At 42.3% G+C, this 13,557-nt stretch overlaps 1 protein-coding gene across 4 annotated transcripts in view; it reads left to right on the top strand.

Moving 5' to 3' along the window:
• The window catches only part of St7 (suppression of tumorigenicity 7), a 241,731-nt gene that overhangs the window by 137,205 nt on the left and 90,969 nt on the right, over positions 1–13,557 (top strand). For all 4 annotated transcript variants that reach the window (XM_036180992.1, XM_036180991.1, XM_036180995.1 and 1 more), the window contains exon 3: positions 6,657–6,816. In XM_036180992.1, coding sequence (XP_036036885.1) covers positions 6,657–6,816 — 160 coding nt within the window. The remainder of the gene's footprint in view (positions 1–6,656; positions 6,817–13,557) is intronic.

Genomic DNA, 13,557 nt, shown 5'->3' with positions numbered 1-13,557 from the left:
GCATGAGCTACAGGGCTTGGGACAGATGGCACAAGCCAAATTCTCCCATTCTTAGTGATTGCCATGACCCACTCTTCAGCCCCAAGAGAGTGATCCTCAGCTCCAGGCCACATTAACGAACTCTACAGTAGAAAATCGTACCCAGTGAGGATATATGCACGTAGGTAGGCTTTGATCTTGAAGAGTGCCTCGTCTTCCTTCCTTTTTCAGTCTTTGCAGCAGGTGCCCAGAAATGCGGGTGGGAGGCCATGAGTGTCAGTTCCACACAGAGCTGCCACAGCTGTTTAGGGAAACAGGTGGCTAATGAGGGATTGGCGGAGCACTAGGAAGCAGGAGGCCTGCCCCACACAGTAGCTATACAGTATTTATAAACACAGCATACATAAGAGAGAGCTGTGCTCTTTTTTCTTTTCCTCCCCCTTCTCTCCCTCCTTTCCTTCCTCCCTCCAATCCTTCCTTCCCTTTTTCTCTTCAGTTATGGTCAGTCTTCAGTTGTGAGGGAGGGACTTGGAAAGGGTCGGTGGGTCTGAAGGAAAAGAATACCCTAAAGGGAGAGTGAAAGAGTTATGGCTGTCACTGCAGTGCTTGTCAGTTGCCTTGCTTTATCTCATATGCTCAGATGACCTTCTTCTGCTAATTAAAGAAACTAATGTGTATAGACATGGGTGAGTGCACCCACATGCACAGGCACACATCTCTCACCCCCATCCCAGCACTCTCATGCATGAGCATGCACAGTAAGCTGCCTTCCGAGGGAGGGGGCCTCTATGTCCCGGGATCTTGGCATCATGCCACTTGGTCATTCTGCTTTGGCATCTTCAGCTTGTCTCTTTTCATGGTTTCTCTTCCCTTTCAAAAGTGTGTGTAAGCCTTTCTGCCTTTCTTTTTTTTTAAATAAGAGAAAACAAACAAAAACCTCCAACAACCCCCATCCCCAGACCTTTATGATTCTGCTGTTTACTAAGACTGCATGCAGTTAATTCACTTGCCCATCATTACCAGCTCTCCATCAGCATTATAATCACTACATCATCTTTCCCCTTCCCATACTAACTGGGTGCTCCCTGACTTTACACACACTAGAAAATGCCCCAGAGAATCCAGGTAACCAGCCAAGGTCACCTATCCTGGCTTGCTAGTTAGTCGTGGCTTTGTCCTTAAATAGACAGAGTCAGTGTTGGCTTCCTAAATGCCAACCACCCTCTGGTGGTTTGAGTTCCCATCCTATTTAATCTGTATTACTCTAGGGATGGTGCATGCTTAGGAGAAAGGGTAGTAGAATTAAGGTTTTAAAGCTAAGAAGTGCATAATTCTACATTTTAAATTCTAAGTTATTTGGTAGACATGAGACCTCCCCTCTGTCTCAGTAGTCCAGGCCACTAAACTAGCACGTCTAAGAACTATTTTAAAATCTAAATTTGTTTGAGTGCTTTGCTGTTTACACTGTAGGTATGCACCAGGGAAGTATATTCAAAGTGACACCAAATATGTATGCCTTAAATAATACCATCTGCCCATTTGGATCTGCTCAGCACTTTAAAAATATCGCAAAGTGCTCCCTCCAAATCTGGTGAGTTTTGGAATATGTGGCTCAAATGAAAGGGCTTCGTTTGAAGTTTGGGATAGCTGCAAGTCCTTCCTTTTCTTCCTTTGCTTTTGATACACACTGTAAGGACAGGGGCCATTCTTTATACTAGTGTATCCTCTACACAGATGGGACAGTAGTACTGATGAATGACAAGTCTGGGAAGACACAGCTCTCTGCCCCCAAACCACTTCATGAGTAATCTACCCTCACCTGTCTACTTGTTAGTTCTGCATTAAAAAGGTAGGAAGTCTGGAGAGAAGGGCTGTCTTGTGTTCTACTGCAAATGTTCAGTCAGTTGGAGTCATTTTCCTCTTGGGCTGAATTATCTGGTCACATCTGATAGACTGCTTCTGAATTGGTTTTATAACTAGGAAAGCATAGGGAGACTGTCAGAGGACACTTATAGGGAAGTGAAGGACTGTGTGTGTGTGTGTGTGTGTGTGTGTGTGTGTGTGTGTGTCTATTCTGGTCTAAATGAAGCATTGTTATTTATTTTTTATTTTGTTTAATAAAGAGGTTTAGAAAGAGAGTGGCAGAGAGCTGGGCCTTCAGGCTAAGCAACAATTTAACTAGCTTTGCAATTAAATTCAGGTCAGGTCACCCATCTTGATGAACTGTCTTTGTTCCTCATCTGTAAGTGGATTCCCTACATAATTTTGTAAGGTCCATTTTAGTGTTGGTCTATGATTCTGCTAGAGGAGCTAAGGAATTAGAAATCTCAAGGGCTTGTGTATGCGATGCATATGGGCATGTCAGGGGCACTGTGGGTCTGTGGGTCTGTGGACTTCAGTGCAGGGACATGATTGTTGTAACCCTGGGATATCACTCATGGGTAGGTAGGAATACTTGATGCTGTGTGATGAAATGTGACACAGTAGGCGTTCCCATAGCATAACACAGCAGGAAGCAGAGCAAAAACTTGATTGCTGCTGATTGGGAACCACTGCCAGTTCTGTGACCAATGATAAGGAGGTCTTCAGAACCTTCATCCTCTTGTAATTCAGGCAGGTCCCTTGAGAGCTTTGTAGACTACCTTGTCACAATGCTTTCTGTTAACATCCTAGTGGAAGAGAAGATGCTGAACCAACCTGAACTGTGGAGTAGTATGCATAGCACTGTTCTTGGGGAATTGTGAATAAACATCTGCTCACCCCAGACACCGAGGCAAGGACATACCAATAAGGACACTACTAAGTCAAGCTTGCTGAACTAAGAGCCTTTGGGGTTACAGGTGAGAGGTTACTTAAGGAGCAGGGGTGACTCCCATCACCAAGAACTCAGCTTAGCGCAGCATATGGCTCACACAAGCTGGACACCTGAAGCACACTGCACAACTTGCAGGCAGCTTGACAGACTGAAAATGTCCTTTCCAGGACACTTGGCTGCTCTGACTGTCTCTCAGCATCATTACTATTTATATAAGCATGAGGCACAAGGGGCCTGGTAAAGCGAGTCAGTTCAAGCCTCCTGAAGTTCCTGAGCCATTTACTTGCCAAGTTTCAGTGAGCTTGCCTGAAGGATGGGATGTTTCACCTCCCTTTAGACCATCCTCTTAACCATCTTCCCTCTAGGAAGAAATGTTTTGTTTTGGAGGAACTTGCTACACAGCAACCATCAAAAAGAGCACCCCCCCCCCTTGCAGGGCTCAGAGGTGTCCCGTCCTTGAGTATGGTGGATAAGCCACTTACATAATAAGTGGTAACTGTGTTAGCACTTGTGAGAACTAACTGTGGACCAGACACTGAAGTGGGTGCTTCACACTGAGCTGGTATGAAAACTGAGGAGTCTTGAAGATAAATATGATTTCCACTTTATGGTTGAAGGTACTGGTATCCAAATAAATCACATAAGTTGTTTGGAGCTATAGACATCCTTATGGAAGCATAATCTGTATATTTACCTGTGGGGGCCCCTGCAGGCTCACAGCTGGCAGCAAGATCTGTGAAGAGGTGAGAATGAAATCTCTGTTTAGCTTGACTTCATCAAGCTGCATCAAACTTCTAGAGAGTCTGCTGCCTGGCTGTTTATTGCCAGCTTATTTATACACAGTACAATTTGGGGAAAAGTTTCCTGATGTAATATAATCCCTGCTGCACAAAGAAGTGTAATTACATTGAAACTCAACTCGGGGTTCATGTCATTTCTTCCAAGAAGATGGGTTCTAGAAATAGGCTACCTGTATTAGAATGAGGGCCTAGGGAAGGATCTGGTGTGGTCTCAGTCATGTAGATATTGTAGTGGTCATTTGGGCTGTTAGTCACCTCCAGTCCTAGTTGTAGGAGCTTGGAGGAGCCCCTGGCTACATAGATAATGTAAGGGTTATTTAGACTTTACTATCCACCTCAGGTCCTGGTTGTGGGAGCTTGATATGGCCTGGTCCTTCAGAGATTGCAGATCACCAGGGTGTTAATCACTTCCAATTTGAAGCTTTCTGGGTGGAAAAACAGGTTTTATATCCTTTATGTTGAGAGGATATAGCTCAAAGTTTTCCTTTTCCCACCTGGTCTGCAGCTGCTCAGACTCAAGTAAACACACAGAGGCTTTATAGTAATTAAAACTGCTTAGCCGTTACCTCAGGCTTACTATTGACTAGCTCTTGCACTTAAACTCAGCCCATTTCTGTTAATCTGTATGTCACCATGTGTTCCATGGCTTTACCTATGTGTCATTACATGCTGCTCCCTGGACGATGGGCTGATGTCTGCTGACTCAGCCTTCCTCTTCCCAGAATTCTCCTTGTCTGCTTATCTCACCTATACTTCCTGCCTGGCTACTGGCCAATCAGCATTTTATTAAACCAGTGTATAAAAGCACTATCCCACAGCAAGAGGACAATCATGCATGCTTAGTATTCCTGTTTCCCTGGAGATTTGTGGGCACAAGGACCTTTATGCTCCCAACATTTACTATTCTTGAACTTTCTTCCTCCCGTACACAAATTAGTCCCACATCCATGTAACTTTCAAACTATATTCTCCTTAAACATTGTAGTGTGAGAAGTAACTCCCTGTAACTAAATCAGGGTATCCCATATATGACTGGGAGCATTTGGTTTGGCTGATACTTTCCTTTTGGTATTCATAGATGCCCTTCCTGTTATTTGTATCCAGTAGAACATACATGAAAAAAACACCCGTTTTTAAATAATAGCCCAATGCCCATTCTAGAGCAGATAATGAAACTTTTAATGAAATAAACAAGGATATATGTATATTTAATTCTATGTTAATTATTCATTGCATATAAAGAATAGCATAGCTATCCTTTGAGACTCAGGCGTGTAGCTTTTTTTGGAGGGGGGCGTGTTTTGTTTTAATTTCTATAGCTAAACTGTCCTGGAACTCATGACAGTCTTCTCGCCTTAGCCTCTGTATTTATTGCTGAGATTATAAGTGTGAGTCAACCTACCGGTACCTGGCCTTTTGCTTGTTTGAGTCAGGGTCTCACTGCTCTGGAACTTATGACCCATTTACCTTGGCCTCCTGAGTGCTGCGATTAAGGCCTGGGCCACCATGTTTGTCTAGTAGCTATTCTTTTTTTCTTTTCTTCTGTCCCCCATCCCTCTCTCTCACAGGGTTTCTCTGTGTAGCCCTGGCTGTCCTGGATACTCTGTAGACTAGGCTGGGCTCAAACTCAGAGATCCACCTGCCTCTGCCTCCTGAGTGCTGTGATTAAAGGTGTGCACCATCACCGCCCAGCTAGTAGCTATTCTAAAATTTCTTCTGTTGAGTGATGTATGACTGGGGAAGAACAAACTGTGGCTAGATAGGGTAGGGAGAAGAGGATGGAGAGAGCAACATGGAATAGCTGGAGGTAGAGATGGGAGAGCACTTGCTTTTGCTGTGCTCAGGAAGCTCTGACTTCAGTTGGCCGTATAGGTAGACTGATTTGTCTTTTAAGGCAGCCATTTCTCCCTCCTTTGGAGTTCAATGTACTTAACAATCAGGAAGGCTTTGGACTAGGAGACATTTATGATACACAGCAAATTCTTGTTGTGTAGCACTTACCTTTGGAGTTCAATGTACTTAACAATCAGGAAGGCTTTGGACTAAGAAACATTTATGATATACAGCAAATTCTTGTTGTGTAGCACTTACCAGGAAGGGGCCTGGTAAGTTTCAGGAATTGAGTGCCATCCATGCATGAAATGACTACCTTTTTTAAGACCAAGTGTCATAGGCTGGGCAGTGGTGGCGCACATCTTTAATCCCAGCACTTGGGAGGCAGAGCCAGTTGGATCTCTGAGTTCGAGGCCAACCTGGTCTACAGAGTGAGATCCAGGACAGGCACCAAAACTACACAGAGAAACCCTGTCTTGAAAAAAAAAAAAACAGAACCCCCCCCCAAAAAAAAACCCAAAAAACCCAGGTGTCACTATGTTTCTCAGGCTGACATACTCTTACCTCCATTTCTCAAGCAGCATGCCACTAGGTCCGACTTCCCCGTGTTCTTTTGTTTGCTAAAACAAATATTTCTCAAAAGAAGTCTTACTTTTACAATTAAAACATTTCTTTTTCTTTTTCTTTTTCTTTTTTTTTCTTTTTTTTGCCATAGCTGAGGACCGAACCCAGGGCCTTGTGCTTGCTAGGCAAGCGCTCTTCCTTTGAGCTAAATCCCCAACTCAATTAAAAGATTTTTTAAAAGTTTTTTTTTTTTTTTTTTTTTATGGTGGGTATCATTTTATAAAAATATAAAATGTCAAGAACTAAAACATTTTATAAGGTATATTTTGGGAAAACTGTTGTATTATGCATTTCTAGAGTTGTCTTTCAGCTAAGATGACTTTGTTATTTGAATATTATATTTACTTAGAGGAAAATAATTTGGAATGCACCTAAACAATATTCCTTTATCTGCCATTGTAGTTATATATCCTTTTGAAAACAACTCTTCATCAGAGAACAACCATTTTTAACTAATTTTTAATTTTTAACTATTATTGGTGTTAATTATTCAAATATATTAGACTTAATTAAATATATTTGAAAAGTGTACAGAAATAGCAAGCATATATTAAGGGACTACAAATGCAAACTGAGGTCATAAACACGTTGTTTTTCTGTTCTAGATATTTGAATGGTGGTATTTTCGCAAGTATGGAACATCGTTCATTGAACAAGTCTCAGTGAGCCACTTGCGTCCCCTTCTGGGAGGGGTTGACAACAACTCTTCCAATAATTCTAATTCCAGTAATGGGGACTCAGATTCCAACAGGCAGAGTGTCTCAGGTATGGAATGTCTCTTACAAAATTTTTGTGAAATTAACACAGAAAAACTCTTTTAAAAGATTAAGTTTCAGAGAAAAAAATATGTTAAGTTTCAAGGGACTTAAGGAAGCTGTATCAGAGAATTGGCATGCAAGCACCCTGGGGACAGGAAATGTGTTTGCTGTTCATTTGACTTCTGCTCCCACTAGCTTTAACGTAACAAGTGTCGATAGCAGCATTAGCGTGAGGCCTATTGTAGGTGCAGCATACAGCATAGTGTATTGAGCACTCATGGAGCACATTTCTTCCGCGGCGGTGGCTGAATGTCCAGTCTAACTAGATGGGATTTCACTGCTTGTCTGTTTTAAAGGCCCTACTTTTCCTGTTCCAGTGATGGTGACGCCACACTCTAGGTGACACCTCAGCACAGCGCAAGGTGTTGCCACCCTCTCATCAAACTCTGCCTCTGCCACAGTTCACTTGCCACTGCGTGTACTCCCTGTTTCTTAGGACCTGACCTACAAATGTTCCCTTTGTTCCTGTGTTTGCCCATCTGCCACTGCCAAAATCAAATGCCTTTTCTAATGGTCATATTGGCTGTCTCTACTTTTTGGATCTTTGCTAATTTTACCTTTAGGGACACTTATCAAATGGCATTGTGATTGGAGGGTGTGTATTTCTTTGTAGCATCTATAGTGTATTACACAACTGTCTGCCACACCTTTGAAAGTAATTAAGCAGATGAGTTCAAACAAGAGGAAAGAATTGATTTCCCTAGGTCAACTCAATTAATAATCCCTAAGTACATACTCTGAACCTGGTTTCCGTTGGTTCTTATGAATTCAAATGCTGAAGTCCTTGCCCTCATCTCCATTGAGTTATCTGAGGAAACAAACTGCTGTAGGTTCTGATTGCACTGGAGAAACACACAGTGCTATAGAGAGCAAGTTAGAGGGCCCAGGGAGGGATCCCCAAGCCAGCCAAGAGAAGAGGTTCCATTAGTTCTGCGATGTGAAGGATGGAAGGAGGACATTAGGAACTAGGTTAGATTTTTTTTCTTCTTCACAACTCAATCTCATGTCATACCTTCCTTAGCTAGGCTATAAGCCTCAAGGAGCACGTTGTTCCTGATGCTGAAGCCGTGCTTCTAGGCCACGCTTGTCCAGCCTGACATGAATGGTATGCGGAAGCTCCTGGTCTGGCCTTACTTCATTCTAATGGTTCACACGTGAGAATTGGCATCATGCAGTCAATAACACTGTCTGGGACTTTGTAAACTCACCTACCTTCTGGAAAGAAAGAGACCCCAGCACAGCCATGCACTGCATTAGCCGGCAACCCAAAGAATTGTGGCTCGTTGCTCTAAAGAGGGTCATCTTGATCATCTAATCATTACCACCTAAGAGTGGCAGGTAATTGCCGTCACACTGTATCTGTTGTGATGACCCCAGAGAGTAACTGTATTTTGACTGACTCAAATTTCTGTATATTTGCATGGTACAGAAAATTAACAGATTGCAAACAGAAAGCCATGCCCTTTTAAGATCTTTAGAATGGTTACATTTATATTTGCATGAAAGCCCTTCTTTTCTCCTTGCCCCACTTAATGCTCGTGACATTTCTTAATTCAGTACAAAGTCCATGTTCTCCTTCTTAGTAACATTATTTTTTTAATTTATCTATCATCTCGTGTGTGTATAACTGGGGTGGAAGGATGTGTGCACAGCCTATGTGTAAAGGTCAGAGGACAACTCTGTGGTCAGATCTCTCCTCCCTTTAGGTGGTTCTAGGGACGGATCAAACTTACTGTGCCAGGCTTGTGTGATGAGCAATCCTGTGGGCCCATCATTATAATTTTGCTTTCTTTCTTAGTAGTCACATGACTTATTATGTAAATCTTCATGTTATCATTTTCAAGTATGAATCTAAATCCTTTTTTAACAATATATTCATCTAGGTATACATTTGTAGCCCTAGACACTTGGGAGGCAAAGACCAAAGGATCAGTTGAGTCCATGGCTTCAAGACTAGTCTAGGCAGTATAAGATCCAGTCTTAAATCAAACCAAGCAAAACAAACAAACAAAAAAATATTTAAAAAACTAATAGCCATGGGCATTCTCAGGTTTACTTGTATCAGGTTTTAACCAGTCTAAGATGAAAGTTTTGATTAGTATCACTGACTCACTTACTCTAGTATTTACTACTTTACATCCTGTCTCTATTAATTCATTGAATACCAGATATAGCATATATGATATGACTTTACAACGTGTCTAAATAGTTACCTTTAGAAAAATGGAAATTACTTATCTAAGAATATTTAGGTATGAATATGCTTACTTCTTTTTGACATTTAGACTGTTTATATATGACTAACTCAGTGTGCCAAGCATGTATGCAGGTATGGAAATATCAAGATATCATGGGATTAACATCACTTTATATTCTCTTGTGTTGACTTTTGTGTGTATGTGTGTGTCTACTTTTTATTTATTTATTTGAGACTGTCCTAAAATTCACTGTGTAGCCAAAGATGGCCTCTAACTCACTATATTCCTCGTTTCTCAGCCTCTAAATCTTGCTGGATTTATGGCAAGAGCCACCATGCTTAGCTGGTTTTTATTACTGAATAAGGAAAGTACTACAAAAATACATTCATCTAAAACTGTCTCTATTATTGATAACTTTCTATGTACAGTCTGATTTCAGCTTAGTATAAAGGAGAAAAAAGGTCCAGATCTGAAAATAATTCATGTATTTCCTTAAAAGAGATGGCTTTGTATTAAACTTATTGCTTTTAACCTAATAAAAAGGCAATTGAATTCATAACAGAAAGTAGAATCTGTTGACTTTCTTAAAATGCCATAGACTTCACTGAATTTTACATGAAATACAGCTTGGCAAGTAAAATTCCATGGACTCGGGCAAAGGCAGTCTAACTGCATTGTTTGAAAAGAAAATCACAGGCAAAGTGCAAAATAAAACGAAACCATTAGATATAAACATTGGTCCATGTGGAAACTGGTTAGTCCTTTCCTTAAAATATTATTTGTTTTGACTGAAATCTTTCAGAGATGGCCCAGCTCAAAATGATTTGGGATGCAGATGGTAGTGTAAGGACTGAGAAAACAGGGCAGATTATGTGTGCCTTTGAAAGCCCCTCTCTGTGGAAGGTGGACTGAATGCAGCCTTGTTCAAATCGTTCCGTGGTTGTTCTCTGTGGTCAATGGAGAAATGTGGTTGATTGTATAGTTTCTCACTGTAGCCACACTTCATCTTGTTTGGCCAAAGGTCATGTTTTGTAGACATTCTTGTTTGACTTGATTTGATTTGGGAACTGCACTGCTGTTTCCTCCAAATGTATGGTTTCTGATAAACTGTCCTGATGTCTTTTACACATCACTATGAGTCTCACTGTCATTTCTTAATTCAGTGAAGTTTATGAGTTGGTGATGCACAAGGTTTAAAATGTGGCCAACTTCTCCCTGAGAGAAGGGATTCTCACAGCCCAGTGAGACCTAGAATTTGGCTTTGGGAGAACATTTTTTGATAATTTATTATTGTTCTCAAATAAAATATCATAAAGACAAGGTTTGCAGCATTTGCCTTTTGCCAGATAGATATTGGGAAAAGCACAAGTTGCTCCATCAAATAAGCAGCCGTGCCAAAGTCAAGCTTAGCAGCTCTGAGACGCTTTAACCATCCCTGAGGAGAACTGGATCTCTAAACAGCTCTGACACAGACACCAGGCTTCCTATCCAAGTCATCTCATTTCTATCTTACTAATTTTCATAATATTCTTCAAATTCTAGATAGTTATAAAAATTCTAATTTCTAATTAAATCTAATCATGCTGTACAAATATACAGTCTGAATTCTAAATTACTGCTCGTTGGATCACTAGGGGCAGTTCAAGCACTGATTAAACAAGGTAACAAGGGAGCAATGGAGATAACAAACCTGGGGGAAGTGAAAAAAATCCTAAAACTGTCAAAGATGGCAACTTCTCACAGTCAAACAATTCTCCCCATAGAAATCCATACAGTTCTACTAACATTTAACACTTTTAGGACTTGCTATCAGCTTTAAACAATATCACCATACTTAATCCTTATAATAACCCCATTAAGCAGATGACTATTATTATGTCTGTTTTAAATCTGAGGAAGCTGAGGCACAGGAAATGTAAGCCCCATGACTGACAGCTGGGTAGTCTTCTCTGTGTACCCATTTCCTCTCTCTTCTTGAACAGTGTCTTTCTCTAAAGCTCAGGGTGGCCTTGAACTCTGATCCTTCAGCCTTCCAGAGTCTGGGGATTACAGGTAGGTGTGCACAACCTCATAAATCCATGTTCTTAAGGACTAATTGGATATTTTAAGTGGCTGCCCCAGGCCCTCTGTAAGGACTATAGAGCTAAAGTTAATATAATTATTAAGCAACTAAAAGACTTCTTGGTGGGCTTGGTGGCTCACACATGTGATCTCAGCGTTAGACAAAGCCAGGAAAATGGAAATGTTCAAGGTCAGTTTAACCTATGGAGTGGTTGTTAGGATCTGCGCATGTGTGGGAGTGAGGGCAGGATCCTAACAGTGATAACTTGCCTCAAATACCTTAATAACAATAGTGTTAATACAATACATGGCAAGATTTATGACACATTAAATGACTTCCAAAACAGCTCAGTGGCAATGATTGACAGCTCAGGTCCCTCTAGTCTTAGTTCTGTGACTTTCACAGTCAGTGACCTAAGGCTTGCCATTTAACTTCCTAAAATAACCTTAGTATCCTAATCTGAAAACATGGAATGACAGTAATATCAACTTCATGAGGCCATGCAGAGATACCAAGTCAGAGGACAGCTTTTTATATAGCCGCCCAGATAAACTAACTTTATAAATAGATTTGGGAGAATGCCACCACGTTTAGGGATATGGCTGCATGGTCAGTGACTTTTACACCCAAGCCTTTCAGAGCTTTTGGTACGGATGTTTCCCTCTGCAATGTTATCAACTTTTACGTGTTAGGGACCTTTGGGATTGCTTGCTAATAGTCTCAGTGAGCATAAACTAGATATATACATGCCAGAATTTAATGCATGGCCTGAAAGTGACTTCCCTAGCCACCTTTTCAAAATCATTTCCCATTAAAATTTATATTCTAGCACAGAAGAGATTTCTAGTTAAATGATGAAAAAGCCTGAAACGGCTTTAGTTTCTAGTGAGCATGCATGTATTTAAAACTTGTTTCAGGGTTAATACATTATTTGGTGGAGTTGATGTAGTCAGAAAAGGCCAGTGAGAAACATTATGACATTTGAACTAAAAGATTTAGCTATCTCACAATACCTTTCGTGAAAGCAGCCCTATCTTGAATAAAGCAAACCAATAAAAATGGCCTTACAGCCCACTCTCACTAATGCCTCTTTGTATACCGTGCACGAGTTTGTAGTGACAAAATTTGTTGAATGAACGCTACCCAACCCATGTTTCCTTTGCCGATTTTTCTTTAAAACTGAATTATTTTTTTCTTAATGCAGTTTCTTTTAACTAAGATGCCTACTAAATGCCACAGAAACATAAAGGCTTGGGATCCGAGGCCCATAAGCAACAGCCGGGGTCCCCGAGAGGCGGGGATGTGGGGAGGAAGGGATAGGGTAAGGCGCAGGCCTCCAGGCTGTGGGGGGCTTGAAGCACAGTGAAGCACAGAGGTAGAGCCCCATGGATTTACCCGGCTCTCTTCTGACCCCCGCTGAAATACTGACATCAAACCTGAAATGAAATCAAATGTCACACACGGGTGAAAGCACAGACAGCCTGGGGGGCGAGCCCCGTCCGGGAAGAGCTGCACCCTGCCGCGGCCCACGCGGAAAATGGCCCCGGCGGGCACCGGTGCAGAGCGGCTCCGACTAGCCAAACGGTGCAAGCAAGGTCAGGCCAAAGCAGCCCTGCTCCCGCTGGGCACTGCTGGCCCGCCGGGCTTGACCTCCCGCCGCCTCCTCGCGCTGGCCTCCTTCTGCTCTCGGGAGGGCTGGGCCGCAGCGGGGATGGGTCGGTGGTTCCGCCCCAGGCCCCAGCCCGCCTCTGCTCCGTGGGATCATGGTGTCGGGCCCAGGCTGGCTCCTCTGGAGGGACAGGAGCCCGGCGGCTGGAGGTTCGCATTCCCGGGCTGGTGTGGCGGCCCGAGGCCGGGCTACTCGGAGCCATGGCGGTTTGAACAGGCCTCTCCCTCTGGGGTCTACTACCCACCTACCCACGTGGCTTGCTGCTGCTGGCAGTTCTTTAGGTGTTTTGTGCCCTCGGGGTTCTGTCCTGACAGCCACAAATCTGGGCAGGAGGTCTTTGCTCCAAGCTCTCTCCTCTAGGCTAGTTGGTTAAAGCTCAGGGACCCAAAGACCCCGGAAGCCGCGTTTGGAGGCCGTGGAGGCAGTTCCCGGTTTGCGTTGTGGGCCTCTCCTTTGTAGCCAGCAGGCCGAACGCAGCAGTCAAGCCTTCCGTCACCTCTTCTCAAAATAGTTACTTTGAAAAGCTATGAAGTGGTTAAGGCTTAATTATTTTTTCAAAAGGAGTACTTCTAATAATTGCCTAAAATTGATCAGTAGGATGTAGACGATTGGGTATTCATTTCTGAAGTTTCAAAGTTAATAACTAGACAAAATTACTTCAAAGACTGGTTCACTTGGGTTAGTCTAGTAATAATATGTCCAATGAAACTTTTGGACACGTTGGAAGTATTATTTTGAAGTAATTTGACATTTCCTAGA

This window comes from Onychomys torridus, chromosome 3 (genome assembly GCF_903995425.1).
Source record: "Onychomys torridus chromosome 3, mOncTor1.1, whole genome shotgun sequence".
NCBI classification, from domain to species: Eukaryota; Metazoa; Chordata; class Mammalia; order Rodentia; family Cricetidae; genus Onychomys; species Onychomys torridus.
Note: the sequence above shows the minus strand (reverse complement) of the source record. Positions and strands in the feature narration are given on the sequence as shown.